The following is a 25,190-nucleotide window of genomic DNA, read 5'->3' on the forward strand; positions in this document are numbered from 1 at the left end:
TTAGAATATGACCTGCAACAAGCACAATTATTAAATTGGCAAATTTTTAATTAATTTGAATTTTTATAGCTTAAAAACCTAAGGTATTAACAATAAGGATAATCCTCTAGCACCCATTGGAAACCAGTTAAAAACAATCAAAGATTGTAAAGCAAGGAATCTGTGGCATCTGGCAACCCATATGTATATGCGGTGGAAGCTGGTCACCGACCAAGCTTGGGACCTCAATAATCGGTGGTTGCTCAAATTAATCACCATTATTGACAGTCTTATATTAGCTTCTTTTCATGGGTTTAATGCTACATGTGAAATTAATTCTCCCCACTCTCTCCTGCCTTGTGCACCTTCTGTCTGTCTTGCATGGCCTGTCTTCATCTGTATCCTTTTCACCAATTTCACATCATGTGTACAAACTTCTCAATCTTTAAGATCTATTTTCCAACCAAAGTACACATTTCTCAAGGACCTCATTTGAAACATGATCTTTCTACCAAATACTGTCCATAAATCTTAATGCTAAATTTAATGTCTTACCTTTTCACAATCATAAATCCTAAGTTTTTATGTTTTTGCTCAGTAAACTAAAGAGAAAGTCGTCTATCCACCACTTTCATATGTCTAGGATGTTGCACCTATTTCTTACTACCCTCTCCTACTCACAGACTTGCCCTTCTACCACAACACTCCACCTCTCTCATAATAAGAATACTTTACAATCCCAAGCATTTCTGTTGTACAGTCTAATTACTCCACTGCAAATAGTACAGAGTCCACTATAACAGCTTTCCCAAAATATCTACAGCCACTTTCTATATAGTACCCTTTCCTTTACAGTCTTCCTGGTTACTAATAATTTATAAACTAGTTATTTAACATTTAAATTCAACATTGAAATTGAGGATACGATACCTTACGTAAATTTTCAAGTTCAAAGTTTCAAGAGGGAGCAAGTGAATATGATTCTAATACACATTATTTGAAAGTGAAATAACACATTATTTGAAAGTGAAATAAGGGAGACTGTTTGATACATTCATTAAAGTCCTTGGTTTTGAAAGGAATCACTGCTGAAAATTTCTAACAGCACTCATAGAAAGGTTGCTTGATAAAACTGAGTGAAAATTAAGGAGCACATTAATAGCAGAGCTATTTACTTTCAGAACCAAGAATTTCTGAAATTTTCCCTTGTAAAATGTGCAATGGAAACCAACAATGCTGTAATGTCACCTAATGTCACAACATCCATAGTTCAAATACTTATTTTTTTAAGAAAGAGCCTCTTTGTGCATAACTAAATTCTATGGTTACATATGAGAAAAATGGTTCAATAGTTATAAGAAAACCACACCTTAATATTTGTGTTCTCACACAAGTAATGTTGTTACACATTACCAGGCCTGCTAACCACCACTCTATGGGGATCTTGTATCAAAAAGTTTTTCAGACCTTTCAAAATATAATAAATGCTTAGAAAAATCTTGATCTACCGACAATTCAAATATATGCTAGGATCTTATTTCGCAATAGTAATTTATTCTACATCTCAAACAATAAACTCCCAACAACTTAGCACTGTTAAACACAAAATGCTTTTCTTTACTTTTACCTGCTTATTAGTTGTATTGATTAGACTTGATCGTTGATTTGAGCAAGAAGACTGTGATGACATGTTGAATTCGCACTCACGACACCCTTCTTCATCATCACACTGTAATAAAGAATGAATGCTTTCCATGTAAACTTAATTTTCCTTCAATTCAAAGCTTTTTATATCTCCAATGTGGATGCCTAATCGCAAGAACCAACGAGAAAACATCAGCCCAAATAATAAAAGTTGCCATTAAAAGAATCAACATGTAAACCACAGTGCAATAATACACACTGCACCATTTTTTATTTTCCTTGGTATTATGTACATGTACAAGAATTAGTGATGATATCCGAAACATTCCTGAATACCATACAAAACTTGTGACCCTAAAATTCTGGATTATTTTTATATTTTGCAATTGTAAATAATTTACCGAAGGCCTCTCTCAACCCAATGCTTGTTTCTCACAAAAATTTCTCTTGTTAGCAATAACCCTTGTTAGCAATAAATCATTACTGTATACAATGCATTTTGAGGTGGGTAAAAATATTGCCACATTCAAAGACCTCTTGAGGAAGATGGTAATTTTGAACTTTGACTAAATTTTAATCAAATGAAAAAAGAAATGCATAATGCAATTCATGTCTGATGAATCTTAAACCTTATCTTCTTACAAATAAACAGATTTACAAAGTCATGGGAAAACTCGTATATCAACACTCATCATCTGGAACTGAATCTCATTTCACTAAACTAATAACCTATGGACCATGGTCTACCAAACCAAAACCATTCAATAAAATAAGTGTAAAAAAAAAAAAAAAAAAAAAAAGTCTGCCACAAAAAACATTTTAAGAAAAAAGTACTCACTAAACAATTGTTTTCTTTTCCCTCATCGTTTTTCTTATTCTTCTTTTTCTTCTTCTTTTTCTCCTTTTTGGCCTTTTCTTTTAATTCTTGGCGCTGGAGTTCCTCACATAACAACTCAAACTTTGAATATCCCTGCTTTTCTTCTACAGCCAACTGGAAAAAAAAAATAAAAACATGTTAAAGGTTAAGTTTCTCCGTAAATGATCATGGTTCAGAAAAACATATTGACATCCAATCATCAAGCTTGAATAAGAAACCAACATACTATACCTCCCCTTACCTCAAAGTTTTTCTTAAGCGTATCTAAGGCAACATGAAAGAGAATGTCCCATGTCTGCTCCTCCTCACGCATCCGTGTGTGTATGCGCTGCAACCTTTCATATAAAAACAATCCTAAACACGTCAAGACTTCCTCTTGAGCAATTTCTAGGGTCTTGGCATGTCTTTCACGTCTAAAAGATAAAATAGGAAAAAGTTTAGTGGTATGATATTGACATGAAAAAACCTCCACAACAGAGTTACACAACCTAGAAATGCTAAACACCAGTGAACACCGACTAAATTCTCCCAAGTCGATTTACAAACTAAGAAAGGAGAACAAGAAAAATCTTTTAGTCATAATTCAAGCACTACATATTAGAGATGTATCAAAAGTCAGAAAATAAGATTTGCAGTTGCAGATATAAATTTTTCACATTTGCAGATGTGGATGCAGATATCAATCTTTTAAATTTGCAGATGCAAAGAAGGATATTTGACGACTATACCCTCGCAGATGTGGATACTTTGTAAATCTAAATAATTTAAATATACTAATTGTTAAAGATGATTTTCAGCCACATAATTCAAATTTATGTGTTATCACATATTTGATACCCTAAAATGAAAGCAAAAACAAGTGATACTCATGTAAGTGTAAATACCCTGCCTTTATTATTACTACTGTTGTAAAAGACATGAAATTACTTAAAACAAATATGCCTTAAAACTCATATGCTATAACAGAGCTACTTCTACTTATAAAGTATATACGTGTACTGTATGAAACATGTAATTATGTATTATGTATAATAAAATGAAAAAGTAAAATTTAGCAAATAAGAAAAAATAATTCTACTTTTAGCTACAATCAATGAATATGAACTACGTATTGATCACTGAGCATAGGGTGATATCCTCATATCCACATTCTCAAACTGCTGATGTTAAGAAACTGTCAATGCAGATGCAGATTTATACACTATATGTATAAAAAAGGGGGGGGAGATAATCCATGGATGTAAATGTGGATATCCAATAAATTCTACCAGCCCTATCTTCGATACATTCTACCAGATATATCTTTAGTCATTTTACTCAAAAAGTACTAGATATACAGATAACAGAGTGGGCAACTTCAAGTTCCTCTGGGAAAAAGAAACTAATCCTGAAGAGATAACAAATTTGTATTTTAACAAGATCAGTGACTGAAGATAAGAACCAGGCAATTAATTGACAAGTAAATATGTGATACAGAAACCTGGCATGTAACTCCACAAAACAGTACCTGAAAAAATCAACTTAAGGCGTACCGTAAAGTCACCTTCCTGCCCCACAAAAAAAACAGATGATTAAGAGGAGTTCATAGTCTGTTTAGGTATTTGGCAAGTTATCACCTTCATACAATGTGAACAACCCTACAGCTGCAACCTGTCACCAGACACCTTATACTTTCTGAAGCAAACCTCAAGTAGAATACTCCGTGTAACTACACTGTCCCAAAGTCACGTGTTTTATGTACCCTCATAAACCCCATAACTTGTTTTTGTTCATTCTACAGTCTAGGACCATGACTATTCTCTCTCAACTTTTGTCATCCAGAGTGCCTTATGTCATATACTGTATATTAAACATTAATCTACTTGCTAATCTGAACAGTTCATGTGCAACTAAAATACCATTCTTAACCTTTGGTATATCCTCCCAACCACAATTACATGGGAAGGAGTGGAGAAACAAGGTAAAGCATCACAGTGAGCATAATATTTCAATGAAGATGGACCATGTACCTAAATGCAAGAGGAATATATAGTAGGGGACACATTTGCTAATCAAGTGCCAACAGGCAGAACATGGAGGAAGGGTATAAAATTATCAAATGGAGGCAGAAAAGTGCACCATTAACAGATGGAAACCTTCCTTCACTTTGAATGCCAAGTGAGATGGCATGCTGCACAAAGAATTCATATCTTCCTAAAATTCAACCCTTCTTATGAAATTGCTGCTCTTCCAAGAACACTTGAGCAAAGCAATGAGATACTTCACCTACTTACTCAACAGGGCAGAATTCAAAATCTTATTTAAAAGTCCCTACGATGAACTAACTTTCACCCACGGCTTTTTGAAAGAAATTACATCAAAGAATATAAATCTTAGGGTAAAGGCCAAATGCTGGGACCTATGAGGTCATTCAGCACTGAAAGAGAAATGAGTAAAAAGGTTTTAGAGATGTAACAGAAAGAAAACCTCACATTTGCACTAGAAACAATTGCTAGGAGAGGGTGGAAATTAAGATGGAAGAAAGACATCAAGATCTTATTCTATAACCTAATGCAATCAGATTAGGTTATAGAATAACCTAATCTGAATAACCTAATCAATTAATCTGTCCTCAAGTTGAAGAGACAGTTCTATTTTAAAATAATGATTTGAAATGCTAATGTGGACAAGAAAAAGGCACAACAAGAGCAGTAATGCTAAATGAAGCCACTTATTTGTTCCTGTTTTACTTGCTAGAACATCATACTCCTAATATATCACAACCTTCATGTGCCAACGGAAAACTTGTTGGGCTCTCAACTTTTCCTAAAAGTAGTTACGTACTCTGGTACACTGTCCTTGAAGTCAGAAAATTTATTGGCTGTAAGGGATATCCTTTGAAGATACTGTACTACTGACCTCCTAAAGTCTCATGAGTTAAACATCGATGGCATCAGTCGTGTCCCCCCTCCCCTAAAAAAAATTAATTCAGAGAGAGAGAGAGAGAGAGAGAGAGAGAGAGAGAGAGAGAGAGAGATAGAGAGAGAGATAGAGAGAGAGCAGAGAGACGAGAGAGTGAGAGAGTCCAACTACAAGCCATACAGACTTAGAAATTCCTTAAAATTTATAATACTATAAATAACAGGAAAAAAACCCTTAAAGTTATCTAGCCAGAGACAAACTCATGCTGAAAAAATGAAAAAACTTTGGAAGAATGTTTCAATATATTCTGCGAATTTATCACGAAGCCTAACAAAGAAAGATAGCAATTTGAGTAGGGAAACGTTTGAAGATATGCATCTTCAGGAAATTCAAGATATAATTGACTAAGAACTGACCCAAATGTTTTATTACTGGAACAGATGAAGAAGAAACAGCATCATAAAAAGATTACAACAGATAATACTGCAGAGGGCTGTGTTGATTCACTGGTTTAAAGGAATCATTTTTATGACCACGACCTGTTGATAATACATGCCTTGAAACTTATGGAAATGGAAGAAGACATTGCACCATATACACCAGTTTTTAAAGAAATGAAGTGAATCATCAAAAATAAGTAACTGTATTTCCTCAAGCTCAAACAAAGAATTCTAACCTTCCTACTACCCCTCCCCCACCTCATCATCAGAGGCTGAGACCAGACATTCCTCCTCTTCCTCATACAAAATATATTAATAAGAGGACAAAGTTTGTGCAGATCAACCTCCACTTACAGAATAAATGACAATACTGTAACAGTAAAGAAGTAAAGTTAATAAAAATCTTTCTGTTGTTTGTGCATATGTTTTCATAAGTGTCATTGTTGTATGATAGAAACGACATCAGTGAATTAATGCTGTGCCAATTTTCACCATCATTCATTATTGCCAGTCAGTATAATGACTTGTATGATTAAGATATGATTATATGCTTCATATACCTCAGCATCAAGTATTGTACAAATACAAGGGTTCATATAAATCAAGTTTAATGGGGTTTCTTTTGTGCTTTTGTTTTCAGTCACTAGGCTCCAAGCTTTGTACGTATCTTTATAAAAAAAATTGTACTTTCACAATTTTTTATATAAAAAATTGTACTTTCACAATTTTTTATATAACTAATCCATGGTAAGGCTAAGACAAACTTGCAGTCACATCCTTACATTTAAATTTTACTTAGAGAAAATTGTCGCTAAGGGTAAAAATGTATAAAATGCATACAAGTAAAAAGGTTTGTGTAAAACTTTTTTTTTTTTTTTTTTTGACAAAGTACACACGAGCTACAAGATTCCATGTGTAATTGTGCTATTTGTCATTTTTTATAATTAAAAAATATTTCTAGTAAATCTAAAATAATCTGACAGGCCACTTTCATATAATCAAATGGAAAAATAATACTCATGACATCCTTTGACATTTTCATAATTCTACTGCATGAGGCTAATTTTTTTCCCACCAGCCATACCATGTGGAAGAAAATATTTACATCAGTCCTAGCATTTTACCCTTATATCCTTCAGAACCTCAATAAATTCAAGAAATAATTCAACCATTCATTTGCACTAATTAATGACCATTCCTTTCTTGCCAATAGAATATAGTTTTATCTACTGCATGGACACATGCAAAATATAATATGTTGTACTACTTTTACTCAAACAAACTGCAAACACCTAATAATACATTAAAAATTAAAACAAGCAATCTTACCTTCCCTGCAACTCGGGTTCAGCTCTAGTGATAATGTGAGACACATAATCCGAATCTGCAGGTACATGAATGTGTCTCTTAGCTTCACAGCGTCGAATTCCTGAATAAAGAGATGCTACATATCCTTTTTCTTTTGCAGGATCTATTGTTGTGTGCCCAACTAGGATATCAAATGCTCTATGGACCTGAGAGAAAAAAAAATTGGGAATTCAAACAAGTAGAATGTAAGACTAAATGAAAAATTACCAGTATACTTATACAGTAGAACCTTGGTTTTTGTACATAATCTGTTCCAGAACCTTACACGAAATCCGAAACGTACGAAAACCGAAACAATAATTCCCATAGGGAATAATGTAAATACAATTAATGTATTCCAGACCCCCAAAAATATTACAACAAATACATTTTATAGAGAATAAACAGTTTTACATACAGAAAACAATGAGAAATAAATATAAATAAATAAAAAAAAGAATACATGAACATTTAACATAACTCTATGGAAACACTTGTTAGTGTGTGGAAGATGGAGAGGATGGGAGAGGGAGGAGAGGTTATTGTTTGGAAGGGGACTCTCCCTCCAGAGGGACTTCAGGTATGAAGGACCTACTATCTGGGGTTACTTCTCTTTGTTTTTTACTGGAACTATATGAGGTTAATTCCCCCCCTTCGGTTTTTACTCACACTAGGGTCAGATTGAGTTACTGGACCCCTGTTGCACAACAAAACTGTCCAGACACATTTGTTTCGGGCATTTCTTTAAAATAACAATGTCGAAAATTGTATTTTTCCTAACTATACAAACCTGAGGTTCTTTAACAATAGGAATATAACTTAGCGGCAGCTGAACCGGTTGTAAGCTTCGAACAAGGGGGTTCAGTAGTTAACTGCTTGTCCCGCAGTTGGCGGTCAGCTCGACTGCGAGGAGAGGAGTCACTTTGCTTTAGGACCAGGAAATCGCAGAGTGAGGGGTGGCATGAGGTGGGACTATATGTAAAGGACCTCAGGTTTGTATAGTTAGGAAAAATACAATTTTCAACAAATTGTTAAGGAAAAATACAATTTTCAACAAATTGTTATTTGTTCCGATACATATACAAACCCTCGGTCCTTTAACAATAGGAAGACTCACTTATTGGTGGGTGGAATCTGAGTCTTATGAACAGACTGGTGTTCGTCCTACCTTGGTTCCCTCCCTGGTCGTAAGAGCAAAGGGAGGGATCCTAGCTTCTGCCCAGCTGATCAGGGTGTGCACCGCAGGATCAGTGGTCAGACTTCTGGACCAAATTTATAAGAGGGAGGCAAGCATACCTCTTATAAATAGCAACAAATGCAAGAACTAGCTCATACTTCAAGAGCCAAGATGAAGTCATTGGTTTGTCTCTTGTTGGCTTCCACTCCCCCCCTTGTTGGGGAGTGGTGGATAAAAACTCCTATCCCTAATGAAAGGGATAGGATGGAGCTTGGTTGTGTAGCTTGCCTGCATCGGCCTCCTGTTCAGCGTAGTGACGACCGCGGCCCTCTGCCCACAGGTAGAGGAGGAAGAATGAAGGAGGAAGAGAAGCCAATCACACTCGCTTTCACTCGTCCATTCATGCAGTCACACAAGGATGCGATGCTGTTCTGTCCGCTCGGGTGCTGGGTAGACTACACAACTTGTTGAGCAGCCACCACGGGTCCCAAGGAAAGTGTCCAAGGACCTGTGGGTAATATCCCGAAGGTAGAAGGAAGTAAAGGTGGTCTGGTTGGCCTAAACCACTGCCTTCAGAACCTGCGCCAGGGAGAAGTTCTTGCGGAATGCAAGGGTTGGACCAATACCTCTGACTTCGTGGGCTCTCGGACGAAGGGTACGGGTGTTGTCACTACCATCCGCGTCGTACGCCCTCCTGATCACCTCACGTAGCCAGAAAGAAAGAATGTTCTTGGACACTTCTTTCTTGGTAACCCCGACGCTAATGAAGAGGCGTCGACACTCAGGCCTGAGGTGCCGAGTTCTCTTCAGATAGCGCCGTAGTGCCCTCACAGGACAAAGCAGCATCTCATCTGCATCATCATTAGTAAAGTCCTTCAAGGAGGGGATCATGAAAGACTAAAACCGGTCGTCAGGGACCGAAGGATTCAGACTCTTTGCTACGAAGTTTGTGACAAAATCGAGCATCACAGATCCCCATCCTCTGGAATGCTTGACGTTGTAAGAAAGACCATGAAGTTACCCTACTCTCTTCGCCGATGCCAGGGCCAGCAAGAAGAGGGTCTTGAGGGTCAGATCCCTGTCTGACGACTCTCAGAGTGGCTCGAAGGGTCTGCGAGTCAAACTCCTATGGACGAGAGTCACATCCCACCCTGGGGGCCTGAGTTCCCTGGGTGGGCAAGACCTCTCGAAGCTCTTCATCACGAGGGAGATCTCAAAGGAAGAAGAGATGTCCACACCTCGCAGTTTAAGGACTAGTGCCAGGGTGGCTCTGTATCTTTTAACTGCAGAGACGGAGAGGAGCTTCTCTCAGCGAAGAAAAACTAGGAAATCCGCTACCTGCTGAACAGTGGCTCTGAGAGGAGAGACCCCCCGTCCACGACACCAACCACAGAAGACGGCCCACTTCCCCTGGTATACAGCTGCAGAGGACTGTCTGAGGTATCCAGCCATCTCTGTTGCTGCCCTGCAAGAAAAGCCTCTCGCTCACAAGAGATGGTGGGTAACAGCCAGCCGTGAAGACCCAGGGAATCGACCGACCGGTGGTACCGCTTTATGTGTGGCTGGCACAGGAAGTTGTGCCTGGGGAAATCTCTCTCGGTGCTTCGGCGAGCAGAGCCAGCAGGTCCGGGTACCAAATGGCTTGAGGCCATTTGGGGGCCACCAGGATCATCAGAAGATTCGGGGTGATCAGCGCCCTGCTGATCACCTTGCGAATCAGACAGAATGGGGGAAAGGCGTAAACGAAGAGGTTGTCCCACGGGTGTTACAGAGCATCCTCTGCAGCTGCCCATGGGTCCGACACAACTGAGTAGAAAACCTGGAGTTTTCTGTTGTGCTGGGTGGCGAACAGGTCTACGACTGGACACCCCCACAAGTTGAAGAGCCTTTCCACCACGTCTGGGTGAAGGGACCACTCGGTTCCTATCACCTGATCCCAACGGCTGAGCTTGTCTGCTACTACATTCATCTTGCCTGGAATGTAGTGGGCTGACAGCTCCATTGAGTGTGCCACGGCCCACTCGTGCACCTGCAACGTCAACTGGTGCAGCAGAAGGGACACTAGGCCCCCCTGCTTGTTGGCGTACGCCACTACCGTGGTGTTTTCGCTCATCAACACCACTGAGTGTCCCACCAGACGATCCTGGAACTCTTGGAGAGCGAAGAACGCTGCCTTGAGATCCAGGACGTTGATGTGAAGGTGCTTGTCGTGATGATCCCACACACCCGCAGCCAGCAACTCCTCCAGGTGTGCACCCCATCCCTTGGTCGATGCGTCTGAGAACAGCAACATCTCCGGGGGATGGGGGGTGCGAAGAAGCACTCCTCTTACGAGGTTCCTGTCGTCCAGCCACCAGGCTAGGTCCTGCCTCACCCCCTCCGTGAGGGACACGGGGAAGAAAGGCAGGTCTCTTGCTGTGACCAACACTCCTTTAGCCTCCACTGAAGAGACCGCATGTAAAGACGTCCATGAGGAACTAACTTCTTGAGAGACAACAGGTGACCAATCACGACCTGCCACTGCTAAGCTGGCTGCTCCTGTCGAGACAGGAACTGTCTTGCTGCTTCCCTGAACCTGCTGATCCGCGAATCTGCGGGGAAGACTCGCCCTGCTACCGTATTGATCAGCATGCACAGGTACTTCATCCTCTGCTTGGGCTCGAGATCCGACTTCTCGTAATTCACTACGATCCCCAGATCGCGGCAGAATTCGAGGAGTCGGTCCCTGTCCTGTAGCAACTGCAAGCGGGAGCTCATCAGGACTAACCAATCGTCGAGATACCTCAGAAGACGTATCCCTACCGAGTGGACCAAAGCCAACACCAGCATGAACACTCGCATGAACACCTGTGGGGCGGTTGAGAGACCAAAACAAAGTGCCCTGAATTGGTACTGTAGAAGCCCGGCGACTGATCCCTTACGACCTCCACAGCACGTTTGCTCAGCATGGCTTCTACTTCCTGCCGAAGCGCCACATCCATGGTCGAACCAGGAACATACGTCTGAAGATGGACCGGGTTGGAGGTGAAGGGTGGCCGAGACTCGAAGGGTAGTAAATATCCCTCCCGAAGGACTTTCACTATCCAGGTCTCTGCTCCGTAGCGCTGCCAAGTTGCCCAATGGCTCGCCAGGCAACCCGCCCACTTCCGGCAGCAGGTGAGAGGGAACGGCATCCCTAGCGTTTCCCGCCTCTCTTCAACTACTTCTTCCCAGATCCTCCTCGTGAAAAAGACTGGGAGGAGGGCTGGTTACCGTCGCTCCTTACCGAAGAAGTCGAAGGCAGAGTCTTTCCTCTGGGCTTCGACGAAGCGATCGTCTTGGCAGCAGAGGAAGCGCTAGCTAAGCTCTTGGGCTTAGCCACAGTTGCTCGAGGTTGCCCAGCCACCTTCGAGACTGCCTGGTGGACAAGACGGTCACTGTCATCAGTGCGCCGTTGTTCCACCACAGCGTCCATCATCTCTCTGGGGAAGAGAGAGGAGGAACTCCGCACTGGTCCATTGCGAAGACCCAAGGCCGCCTCTCGCCCAGCCGCTCTGGTCACTCGGGTGAGAACAGCATCCCTACGCCGAAGAATCAGGTTGGCCCACAGGTTAGCCGTCTGGTGGGCCAGGTAGGAGATGGCTCTACCTCCAGACTGGCACAGTCTCAAAAAAGCCGGGTCCCCTTAAGGAGTGATGTTCCCCAAGGAGGCCGAGGCTTTTGACACTGTGAGGGACCACAGGTCGATCCAGGAGACTGCTTAGAATGCTGCCATTACGGTAGACTCCAAGGCAAGTGCCTCTTGCTGCGAGAACCAGAGGTTCTCCGACAGGAACTGCTGCAGAGACACCCCCGGAGTTAGCCTAGCTAGCTCTGGGTTAACCTGTTTGGGCGGCAGAGGATCTTCCAAAGGCACATAGAATCTCCTCTGTCGTGGTAGAGGTGGGGCAAGGAGCTTGGATGACCTGCCGGAATGAAGCGAACCCTCCTGTCCAGAGACAAGAGCGTCCACCTGGCTCAGCACACTGTCAGCCAAGGCTGATTGCGGCAGACCCACCGTCGTCCTGGGTTCCTTCTAAGGCCCCCAGAACGACTCCAAACCCGATGTGGGTTCGGAAGGTGGGAGCGGCAATCCTTCCCCGAGGTCGTTGTGCTGACGAATCAGCGCAATAACCTCTTGAGAACGACCTCTGGATCTCAGGAGTGACTGCATCCTGCGGAGACGGGCCGTCAAGCCCATCCAGCGACAACGCCTCCTGAGAGCCTCCTCCTTCCACAGGAGGAAACACAACAGACCCCTCGTGGTCCCCTACTACCACTTGCGCATACGATCTGGTCGGTCCGAGGACCGTGCCAGGTTCGTAGGGCATCGTGGCTCGCCCCTCGTGATCACTCCTGATCGCCTCGCTCTTCCCGGTGTAGCCTGAGGAAGTTGAAGGGATAGGAGAGGGAGACCTGGGGCTCCGCCCGCACCCACCGGCAGAACCTGTATGCTGAGGGGGCTGCAGGCGATCGCCAACCCACGGAGGCGATCGAGCTGCAGGCCTAGTCAAGCAGCTCTCCCTGGGAGAGCGGCTCCAGGGAGAGCGGCTGGACCAAGAACAGCGGCGACGGTCCTGAGCGTCAGAAGAGCTGCTGCTGGTCCCCCTCTCCGCCCAGTCCCAGTGGGAGCGGCGGTCAGGGGACCTGCAGAGTCCGCTGTCACGGTGGGAGCGAGGCCTGTCCTCATGGCATGTTACTCCGCTTCGACCAGCCAAGGCTGGTTCAGGAGACCAAGGGGACCGTTTCTTTGCCTCAGCCCACGGACGGTCTGGGACCGTCGCGTCAACCCTAGGTACCAGCGGCTCGGCATGAGAGCGATCGCTGGCCTGGCGGGAGTCACCTGGATGACTGCCGCCAGTCTTCCGCCCCGTGCCTAGATCCTGGCGCCGAGCGGACTCAGTTGCCTGGGTCTTGGCTGCACGGTCACTGGTGGGCGACTGTACACTCTGTACCTCTCGCGAACGAGAGGCCGAGACGGTACCTGGCACCAGGCGAAGAGGTACCGGTGTTAACCGGTGTTCCTACGGTCCCCATCTTCTTCTTCCTTGCGGAAGGAGAGACGGGCCCTGTTCCCGAAGGAACAGGAGGACCAGCGGAAGCTCCAACCTTCCCACCGGAGTGGGAAGGACCCTTAGAAGTCTCAGAGAGAGCCTTCTTAGGGGGGGAGGAGGCGACCTCCTTCTTCTTAGGCTGTGGGGCCTTAGAAGTTGAAGGGGAAGCGGCGGCAGACAACGACAACACCTTCCTCCTCTTCTTCTTCTTTGTCAGCTTCTTCAGGACCACCCTCAGGTCTTCCATCCAGGATGGAGCCGGGGCAGTTACCGAAGCAACAGGACCCGACTGCACCTGTCCAGAAGGACCTGGGATGGCAGCAGGAACGACGGCGGCAGGAACTGGTACTGGAACTGGAGCGGCAGCGTGGACAGGAACAGGAGGCGGAGCAGGAACGAGCGGCATCCTATGCATAGGTGGCAGGTCCAGCGGAGAGCTCTTAGGACACTGGAAGTCGGGCTGAGGCGAGAGCAGCAAAACCAGGCGGCGGCGTCACAGTGGGCATCCTCACCTCCGTCAGCGGTGTCTGCACAGCAGCTGTCAGGGTCACCGTGGCTACGTGCTGTGTATACACCAGGTGCGGCGGCGCAGCGTAGCCAGGTGTGGATACCGTCGTTGTAGTGGTGGTGGTCAAGCCGTGGGTAACCGGCGTAGACCCCCTTGCCAGGTGACTCAGCAGCCCCTGAATCGTCGGTGTCCCACTGGAGCCCCAGCGAGTACCAGGCCCGGCCGAGATCGTCACCCGTGACAAGCAAACCTGAAGAAGAGAACACTGTCGGGTTAGTAAGGGGGGGGGACAGATCCCACCCCGAGCGAACGGAAGACCCCGAATACAGCTGGATGTCGAGGTACCTCGCCCCACCCTCCACTCGCGACTGATCGAGCGAAGAGAAGGAACAAGATACCTCCCCCGAAGGGGAAGGAGCCATACGAGGGAGCTGAGATGGAGTGAAGAAAGAAGACGTATCCGTGACCAGGGAAACAACCGGAGAATCCTCCTCCGACTCCCTGGCCGGCTTACGCGGCTTCTTCCTCCCCCCATTAGCGCTCCCACTGCTCCTCCGACCAAGAGTCACATATATCACGTCTCGATGCGAGAGCAATCTTGCCCTCAACACCGAGTACTAAACTCATGAGGGTTGACCTCAATGGAGGACCGAAAGGCCCCACACTTACGGTCCTTCACACCTGGGCACAATCTGTGGCTGATGGGGGGGGGGGGGGGGGGGTCTCTCCGGTTCTCGGGATTCCATAATCGAAGTTCCAAAACACTGAATGAAACACAAAAAAACACATGTACTTACGTAGCCTTTTGCACAATCACACAGTAATAGAGAAAGCCAAAAGAAAATCTTCACACAGTGAAGCACACAAAGCATACGACGATAGCGGGCAGAGTGAACAACACGTCTGTCTCTGTCGGCGTGAACAACACGTCTGTCTCTGTCGGCGGCCGGAAGCAAAGTGACTCCTCTCTTCGCAGTCGAGCTGACCGCCAACTGTGGGACAAGCAGTTAACTACTGAACCCCCTTGTTCGAAACTTACGACTGGTTCAGCTGCCGCTAAGTAATATTCCTATTGTTAAAGGACCGAGGGTTTGTATACGTACCGGAACAAATTTGCCTAAAGTTAAACACGGCATTGTCATTAAACATGTTCAAGAATGGATTACAACTTCTTTTTTTGGGTTGATAATTCTCAAAAAAATTTTTTTACATCATTCCACTTTGCAAACGTGTCCTTAATCCCTGAAGTAAGCACATTATGGATGGCCATTTGTTTTTATGAATTTTTTAGACCAGCCTCTGCTGGCCTTAAATTCACTAAAAGCAGCACTTCTTGTAGGCATTTTCTCACTGAGATCGGCATGCAACTTTCTCCAAAACTTTGCTACGAGTTCTTTCTTAAATTCTATAGTGTTTCTCGCCTTTTTTACAGAAGGGCTAGCACTTGGAACTTTCTCTGGTCCCATGATGGCTTATTTAGCAGTTGCACTCGAATAAAAAAGCACAATTTATTTTGAATATTCCAAACAAAAATTGTTTAATAGTTGTCTACACTATAAAATTGAGATTGGATCATTTGGGCTTTTCATCAAACATTCATGGGAAAAAAATTAAAAAGTGACCAATTCCAAGACGAGCCACAACTGCAGTATACGTACTTGTGCATGTCACTCCTTTTGATATGATAAATTCCACATTTTATATGAGCTTGATTTGTTTTGAGGGGCATGCTAATAGCCACATTAAAAAAAATATTTAAACTGATATTTTTTTGGAAATTTAACATCCACATAAACACATCTTTAGTTGTTAAAGCTAAAAAATGTTTCAGAGTTGTTTATAGTCAATTTTGTTCTGCTTTTCTTGAGCAATAAATTAAGTCAAAACTTCATATGATCCAATTCCTTTCATGTGATATAGTTATTTTGCTACAGTCACTCTACCTAGGATGATTAAGGAAAAATTACAACTGCCAACTAAAAGTGATAAGATTTTACCAAGTTTTGCAATAACTGTCACTTATGAGAATTACTTTGGTAACAACCTCCACCCAGGGGTATAATGTATCTGGGTATACATTCACTACATGAAGAAATACATTGACTTAATAATTTGCATTCTAACTGTCACAGTCTGAACATGTTACAAAATTAACAATAATTTCTTTTCTTCATATGTTTTATCAGAAGTTAAGTCTAAAGATGGCAACATGATATTTAATGAAACTTTGAGGGTTTGCAGCCTATTAAATTTGTTAGTTAGGAAAAATATTTTGGCTGCAACTATTTTGTGCCTACATTTTATGAACAGTTTTTTCTAATGCAAATGGGGCCTTCTGCCATCAGCCACACCTTAATTTCAATTTGACTAAAAAATAATACTGTGCACATGAGCACTGATCTGTTGCAAAAGATCACACAGTATTACCTACCCTACCCAGTTGTTTGCAAATCTGCAGAGCCTATTTCCAGCTTACTTCTTTTAAAATTGATAAATCTGGATAGCAGTACGTACTTGGAAAACTCGAAATTTTCTCTGCTCTACATATCCCAGCTTTATCAACACCAACACTAACGAGTTACAATGTAGATTCACCTTGGGGTCAGGTTTGTTCCGAAATGAAAGGTGAAAATTAAATTGGATAACTAAGTGGGAAGAAACAGGAAAGATTGAACTGAAGTTAAAAGCTATAAAAAATATGGCTAATAGCCAAGATGATGCAGAAAGAATTTTTAGTTATTTCTTCCTACTATCCAATAATGAACAATGTACACCCCAGCCCAACAATTACTACTGATATACTACTCTTCCATATTACTAGGTAATATTCTTTAAGAAAGGTATAATAAAGCAAAATATAAACCATAACCCAACCTAAGTATCAGAAAATTTTGTGTTGCTGACCAAATTGATGTACAATACATTTGGACCTACACCTAAAATATGTATCCAGAACAAATCTGGACTGAAGAATTCCAGACATCACACAGCCATCTAACAAAATTACTTCTTCCATTACAACATAATTTTCTTATGTTCCTATGTCTAAATAGAAACAATATAAGTACAGTATATACGTACTCGTGTAACACGCGATCTCGCATATCATGCGACCCCCAAATTTTCACCCTTCAAAAATTATTTCATCACATATCTTACATTTCATGGGAGTTAAAATTTATGAGACCAAATAACAATAGGCTAATCTCTTTTCCTCCATTTCTTAATCTATCCCATCTTCTAGTTAAGTTCAAAAAAGTAAAAAAATGCCAAAAGTATAGTTAGTAATGTTATACTTGTTGAGTAAACACATACAGCCATCATACAATAATAAAAAATTACTGTATTTATGTTACAAATGACGTTAAGGAGGATAGTACTGATATATTCTTACATTACTATATCCTTACTCGCTATGTACCTTTAATTTTGTAGTCTTTGTTAAAACCTACAAAACCTTAAAAAATTGTATGCGCATCAGCATTATCAAAATGATATTGTTATTTTACAATAAAGTTTTGTACATACTTACCTGGCAGATATATACTTAGCTTATGTCTCTGACGTCACGACAGAATTCAAAACTCGCGGCAAACGCGACAGGTAGGTCAGGTGATCTACCCCACCCGCCGCTGGGTGGCAGGTGTATGAACCAATCCCCCTTTCCAGTCATATTTTCTCTTCCACCTGTCTCCTGAGGGGAGGCTGGGAGGGCCATCAATCTTATATATCTGCCAGGTAAGTATTTACAAAACTTTATTGTAAAATAACAATATCATTTTTGTACATGAACTTTCCTGCCAGATATATACTTAGCTGATTGACACCCTTGGTGGAGGGAAAGAGACAGAGCTAACAAGGAAAAAGGGGAAACAACATCTGTTGTAGGATACTAACAAACCTTGGTTCTTACCTGATAAGGCTGAAGACTTCATAGGTACTGTCTATTAGTCTGCAAAGCCTTAAGAGCTACAGCGAGGGCGTGACCTACAGCTGAAAAGACTCTTTGGGTCTACCGAAGGGATTTGATATCCGCTTACTCAGTAGAATCCAAGTCGGATCATGTCAATGAGGATTCGCCCTCTTAAATGACAGAGCCTGACCACTACCAATGCAGGGAGCTCTAGCACAAACAGATCACCTAACCATTCTAAAGTTAGCAATACGAATAGAAAGAGATGCCTACCCGCATCCTCTTTCACTCAAAACAACCAAAAAACACAATACAAACAATAGGGGAAAAATTTTTTACAAAGGATATGCTTCAGCTCCCTGCCCCAGCACCGAATCCGCCGATACGTACGGGCCTAACGCGAAGCACTTATCGTAAGTAATCTTGACGTCTCTAAGGTAGTGGTTCGCGAATACTGAATTGCATCTCCAGAATGTTGCTTCATCAGATTCTGGAGTGACATATTCTTTTGTTGAAAGCCAAGGACGTAGCAATGGCTCTTACCTCGTGAGCCTTGACTTTCAAAAGCTTGAACTGATCCTCACCGCAAGCCAAATGTGCTTCCTTCACGAGGCTTCTAATAAAGAAGGACAAAGCATTTTTAGACAAAGGTCTACTGGGATCCTTTACAGAGCACCAAAGTCGGTCCTTAATGCCCTTAAGAGACTTCTTCCGCTGGAGGTAGTATCTTAAACTCCTCACAGGGCAAAGAGTTCTTTCCGGCTCTTCCCCTACCAGGGGAGCTAAGCCTGGAACCTCAAAACTCCTTGGCCAAGGATTTGAGGGGTTTCTCGTTCTTAGCTAGAAAAGAAGGAAGGAAGGAACAAATCACGGAATCTCCTTTGAAACCTACCCTTCCTTCTAGAGCATGAAGCTCGCTAACTCTCTTGGCAGATGCTAAAGCCAAAAGAAACAGAGCCTTCTTCGTAAGATCCTTGAAAGAAGATGACTGGGGTGGTTCAAACTTCGAGGACCTCAGGAAACGAAGAACCACATCCAGATTCCAGCTCGGAATTTCAGTCGAGGGTTTCTTGCAAGTTTCGAAAGATCTTAGCAGATCATGTAGATCTTTGTTGTTGGAGATATCTAAGTTCCTGTGCCTAAACACAGCTGCTAACATGCTCCGATATCCTTTGATGGTCGAAACTGCAAGACCGCATTTTTCCCTGTGAAAAACCAGGAAATCTGCGATTTGGGTCACAGAGGTACTGGAAGAGGAAAGCTTCTGGTTTCTGCACCAACGGCGAAAGACGTCCCACTTCGACTGGTAGACTCTAAGGGTAGAGGGCCTTCTAGCTGAGGCGATAGCCTTCGCTGCCTTAGCTGAAAACCCCTTCGCTCTGACAAGACTTTTGACAGTCGAAAGCCAGTCAGATTGAGAGCGGGGAGATTTTTGTGATACCTGTCGAAGTGGGGTTGTCTGAGCAGATCTACTCTTTGTGGAAGAGCTCTTGGAAAGTCCACCAGCCATTCCAGTACCTCTGTGAACCAATCTTGGGCCGGCCAGAATGGAGCTACCAGCGTCATTCTTGTCGCTTCCGAGGCCGGAAACTTTCTGAGTGTTTGACTCAGAATCTTGAATGGAGGAAAGGCATAGACGTCCAGACCTCTCCAGTCTAGAAGGAAAGCATCCACTGACACTGCTCCTGGGTCTGAGATCGGGGAGCAGTAGAGGTCTATCCTTTTGTTCTTTGCTGTCGCAAATAGGTCGATATGAGGTCTGCCCCATAACCTCCACAGGTCTTGGCAAACTTCTGAGTGTAGAGTCCACTCCGAGGGGAGCACTTGATTCCTCCTGCTCAGGAGATCGGCCCTGACATTCCTTTCTCCCTGTACAAACCTGGTGAGGAGAACGATCTTCCTTGCCTGAGACCACAACAGCAAGTCTTTTGCTGTTTCATACAGGGAGAAGGAGTGTGTCCCCCCCTGCTTTCTTATGTAAGCCAAGGCTGTGGTGTTGTCCGAGTTGACCTGAACTATAGCATTTCGGACGTGGGGCTCGAAGGCTTTTAACCCTTAAACGCCGGAGCGGTAAATAAAAAAATGACTCCCGTATGCCGGAGGGGTTTGAGAGTGAGCGCGTAAGCGGAAAAAATATTTTTTTCAAAAAATCACAGCGCGCTTAGTTTTCAAGATTAAGAGTTCATTTTTGGCTCCTTTTTTTGTCATTGCTTGAAGTTTAGTATGCAACCATCAGAAATGAAAAAAATTATCATTATCATATATAAATAATGCGATATATGATAGCGCAAAAACGAAATTTCATATATAATTGTATTCAAATCGCGTTGTGCGCAAAACGGTTGAAGGTAACAAGTTACTTTTTTTTCGTTGTAATGTGCACTAAATTGCGATCATTTTGATATATAACACATTGTAAAACGATAAAAGCAACAGAGATATATCACAAAATAATGCATGAATTCGTAACGCGCTTACGTAAACACATATTTTTTTTCAAAATTCACCATAAATCTAAATATTGTCCTAGAGACTTACAATATGTTTCAGAATGAAGACAAATGATTGAATATTACTATACTGTAAGAATATTAGCTTACAAATGCAGTTTTCGACCATATCTGACGAGCTAAAATTGACCGAATGTCGAATTTTTTATATATATATTTTTTTATATGCAATTATTTTGGAAATAAGAAAAGCTACAACTTTCAAATATTTTTCGTTTTATTCTACATGAAATTGCGCACATTTTCATATATAAAACTCTATGAAATGCCTAATATGAAACGGAGCAAATATTCCGAGAATGGGACTTACGCATTTCGGAGATTTGTGGCGGAGAATCCGCGCGCGGAGGGAAGGAAAGTTTTTTTTAAAAATTCACCATAAATTTAAATATTGTGCTAGAGACTTCGAATTTGTTTCACGATGAAGATAAATGACTGAATATTACTAGACTGTAAGAGTTTTATCTTACAATTGCGTTTTTCGACATTTCGGTAGAGTCAAAGTTGACCGACACGGTGTTTCTATTTATCGTGATTTATATGCAAATATTTCGAAAATGAGAATAGCTACAACCTTCAATATTTATTGTTGTATTATACATGAAATTGCGCACATTTCATATATAAAATGTTATGTAACGGCTAATTTAAAATGGTGCAAACATTACCACAATCGCACGTATGATTTTTTCGGAAGAGTTACCGCGCGGACGTAAAGAAAATGTTATTTTTTTCATAAATTCACCATAAATCGAAATATTGTGCTAGAGACTTCCAATTTGTTGCAAAATGAAGGTAAATGCTTGAATATTACTAGAATATAGGCGTTTTAGCTTACAATTGCGTTTTTCGACCATTTCGGTAGAGTCAAAATTGACCGAAGGTTGAAAATTTGTCACTTATCATTTTTTATATGAAAATATTTCAAAATTGATAAAAGCTACAACCATGGGTTGTTTTTAGTTGTATTGTGCATGAAATTGCGCACATTTTCATATATAAAACTTTATGTAACGGCTAATTTAAAATGGTGCAAACATTACCACAATCGCATGTATGATTATTTTTCGGAAGAGTTTACCGCGCGGACGTAAGGAAAAAGTTTTTTCATAAATTCACCATAAATCGAAATATTGTGCTAGACACTTCCAATTAGTTGCAAAATTAAGTTAAATGATTGAATATTACTAAAATATAAGAGTTTTAGCTTACAATTGGCAGTTTTTCGACCATTTCGTAGAGTCAAAGTTGACTGAAGGTTGAAATTTTGGCACTTATCGTTATTTATATGAAAAAATCTTAAAACTGATAAAAGCTACAATCATGAGTATTTTTTTGTTGTATTCTACATAAAAATGCGCACATTTTCATATATAATATGAAGTTTTTATGTTAAAACAAAGTTTAATGTATACTTACCTGGCAGGTATATATATAGCTATATTCTCTGTTCCACCTGGCAGAAATTTTCAAAACTCGCGGCAAACGCTAGTAACCTATTAGTAGTTCAGGCAATCACCACCCCGTTACCATGGCGCTAGCGCTAGGAACCGTTCCCAATTGGGCCAGATTTTCTCTGAACCCTGTCTCCTGAGGGGAGGCGGGTGGGAATTAAATTATATATACCTGCCAGGTAAGTATACATTAAACTTTGTTTTAACATAAAAACTTCATTTAATGTATGACACTTACCTGGCAGGTATATATATAGCTGATTGACACATTTGGGGAGGTGGGTCAAAGACAGCAACCTTATTAGAGTATAAAAATATTATTAAAATATTATTAAAACTCTAGGTTCCTTACCTGCGAAAGGTAGCTGACTTATAGGTTCCCGCCTGCCCTAAGCCTGCTTAAACCTTAGTAGCTCTCAACAAGGAAGTGTCCTGTATGTTGAAGAAGCTAAGACTGGAACTGACAACTGGACGTGACCAATGTGTTGACAGAACCGTACAGCCCTCTTATGCCACGGCATTAAAGCTAGTAATAGATCATTTACCTGAACTACACACACACCATCACCGGATAATACTAACAAGACTGATAAAAGTACCGCACACTTTTCTCAGACGACCAAAAAACACAAACACCATCACCTAATAAAATCAACTAGCTTAAAAGAAGGTTATGGGGTATAGTAACTCCTTTGCCCAATACTGTACCAGAGGACACGTATGGACCTAGCGTTCTGGACCAATTAAATCAAAGGGTTTGTACATGAACATCCCTAACGATAATTGAGACCGCAAATATTGAATTAGTTCTCCAATATGTGGATTCAATAATTTCCTTGAGGGCTAAATTCTTTTAAAAGCTAATGAAGTCGCCACTGCCCTGACTTCATGAGCCTTCACTTTCAAAATACCAAAGCTCTGCTCTTGACACAACATATGAGCTTCTCTAATTAACTCTCTCATGAAGAAGGCTAGAGCGTTCTTCGTCATGGGTCTACTGGGGTCTTTAACTGAACACCACAGAGCATCAGAATTCCCTCTGATATCTTTTGTTCTTTCCATATAACACCCGCAACGCTCTCACTGGGCAGAGAACTCTTTCTTGCTCGTGACCCACTAACTCAGCCAGACCCCAAAACTTCAAAGGATCGTGGCCAAGGATTAGCTGGATTCTCATTCTTGGCCAAGAAACCTTTCTTGGAATGAACACACTGCGTTGCCATGTCTCCATCCCACTTCTTCGATATGGCCTGAAGCTCACTAGCTCTTTTAGCCGTTTGCCAATGCTACTAAAAGATAGTTTTCTTAGCAAGATCTCTCAGAGAGGATTTCTCTAAAGGCTCGAATTTGCTAGAAGTTAAATACTTCAAGACCACATCAAGGTTCCAAGCAGGTGGCCGCATTGTGATTGTTTCTTCGTACCAAATGACCTAATCAGATCTCTAAGGTCTAAGTTATTCGAGATGTCTAGATTCCCTGTGTCTAAACACTGAGGTTAGCATACTCTTATAACCTTTGATTGTCGAAACTGACAAGCCCAATTCCTTCCTCAAGTATAGAAGGAATCTGCGATTTGGGTCACAGAGGTACTGGATGAAGACACTTTCCTGTTCTTACACCACTTCCGGAAATTCTCCCACTTCGACTGATATACTGTGATTGTGGAGGTTCTTCTGGCTCTAGCCACTGCACTGGCCACCTCTCTAGAATATCCCTCGCTCTGACCAGACGTTCGATAGTCTGAACGCAGTCAGACCCAGAGCGAGGGTATTCTTGTGAAACCGTCGAAGTGGGGTTGTCTGAGTAAATCTACTCTTAGAGGAAGAGTCCTTGGGCGTATCTACTGTCCATTCCAGTACCTCTGTGAACCAACTTTGGGCCGGCCAAAACGGGGCTATTAAGGTCATCCTCGTTCCTTGGCTCTCCCTGAACTTCTTCATCACTTTCCCCAGTACCTTGAAACGGAGGAAAAGCGTACAGATCTAAGTTTGACCAATCCATCAGGAATGCGTCGACCGCCACTGCTTCCTGGTCTGGAACCGGAGAGCAATAGGTTGGTAACCTTTTTGTTCTGGCTGTCGCAAACAGATCTACTTACCGGCGGGCCCACAACTTCCACAGGCTCTGGCAAACCTCCATGTGCAACGTCCACTCCGTCGAGAGAAGTTGTTCTCTTCTGCTCAACAGGTCCGCACCCACATTCTTCTCTCCTTGTATAACTTAAACCTGGTGAGTAGCACGACCTTTTCTCTCCCCCTAAAGCAGAACTTCCTTTGCCAGATCGTAAAGGGGAAAAGAATGAGTTCCTCCTTGTTTTCGGATGTATGCCAGAGCCGTGGTGTTGTCCGAGTTGATCTGCACTGTTTTGTCTCGAATCAACTCTCTGAAGTGCTTCAAGCCAAGAAGATTGCCATCAGTTCCTTCCTGTTTATGTGCCACTTTGTTTCTTTCTTGCTCCAAAGTCCCGACACCTCTTGAGGTCCTAATGTCGCTCCCAACCCGCGTCCGACGCGTCGGAAAACAAGACGAGGTCTGGGCTCTTCTGCTGAAGCGACATCCCTCTTGCTAACCTGCCTGGAGTTAGCCACCACTTTAATTCCTCCTTTACTTCGGCAGAATTAGAAACTGGAAGGAATCCGGTTGCAATTTTCTTGGCCATGAATCCTTCAGGAAAAACTGTAGAGGTCTCATGTGCAGTCTTCCTAAAGAAATGAACCTCTCTAGCGAAGAGTGTGCGCCCAGTAGACTCATCCACTCTCTTGCTGAGCATCGTCCTTCTTTAGAAAGTCCTGCACCTTCCGAATGCATTGGGGCTTGCCTTTCGGGGGACGGAAAAGCCCGAAAAGTCACTGACGATATCTGAATCCCCAAATAAACTATCTGTTTGTTGGGGATCCAATTGAGACTTTCCCATGTTTACTACCAGACCTAGTCTTTTGCTAAGTCCAATGTTTGACTCAAGTCCTCCAGACATTGACTTCTTGATTGGGATCTTATCAACCAGTCGTCCCAGATAAAAAGACACTCTGATCCCTCTTAATGTAACCATCTCGCCACATTGGACATCATCCTCGTGAACACTTGAGGGGCTGTGCAAAGGCCGAAGCATAGGGCCTTGAACTGAAAGACCTTGTCCTGAATCACAAACCTTAGATACTTCCTGCTTCTGGGATGAATCGGAATATGAAAGTATGCGTCTTGTAAGTCCAGGGTCACCATCCAGTCCCCTGGACGTACCGCTGCCAGTACTGAATCGTTCGTCTCCATAGTGAACTTGGTCTTTTCTACGAAAAGATTCAGTTGACTTACGTCCAGAACTGGCCTCCAACCTCCCGAGGACTTCGCAACCAGGAACAAACGGTTGTAAA

General features: G+C 42.5%; 1 protein-coding gene across 1 annotated transcript in view; it reads right to left on the reverse strand.

Moving 5' to 3' along the window:
• Nucleotides 1-25,190, reverse strand: part of LOC135222682 (gametogenetin-binding protein 2-like) — a 57,028-nt gene that overhangs the window by 15,251 nt on the left and 16,587 nt on the right. Inside the window, exons 5-8 of the mRNA XM_064260859.1 lie at nt 7,171-7,355; nt 2,742-2,913; nt 2,462-2,614; nt 1,607-1,708 (exon numbers count right to left, since the gene is read on the reverse strand). Of these exons, the coding sequence (XP_064116929.1) occupies nt 1,607-1,708; nt 2,462-2,614; nt 2,742-2,913; nt 7,171-7,355 (612 nt within the window). The remainder of the gene's footprint in view (nt 1-1,606; nt 1,709-2,461; nt 2,615-2,741; nt 2,914-7,170; nt 7,356-25,190) is intronic.

The sequence above is a fragment of the Macrobrachium nipponense genome, chromosome 20 (assembly GCF_015104395.2).
Source record: "Macrobrachium nipponense isolate FS-2020 chromosome 20, ASM1510439v2, whole genome shotgun sequence".
Taxonomy (NCBI): domain Eukaryota; kingdom Metazoa; phylum Arthropoda; class Malacostraca; order Decapoda; family Palaemonidae; genus Macrobrachium; species Macrobrachium nipponense.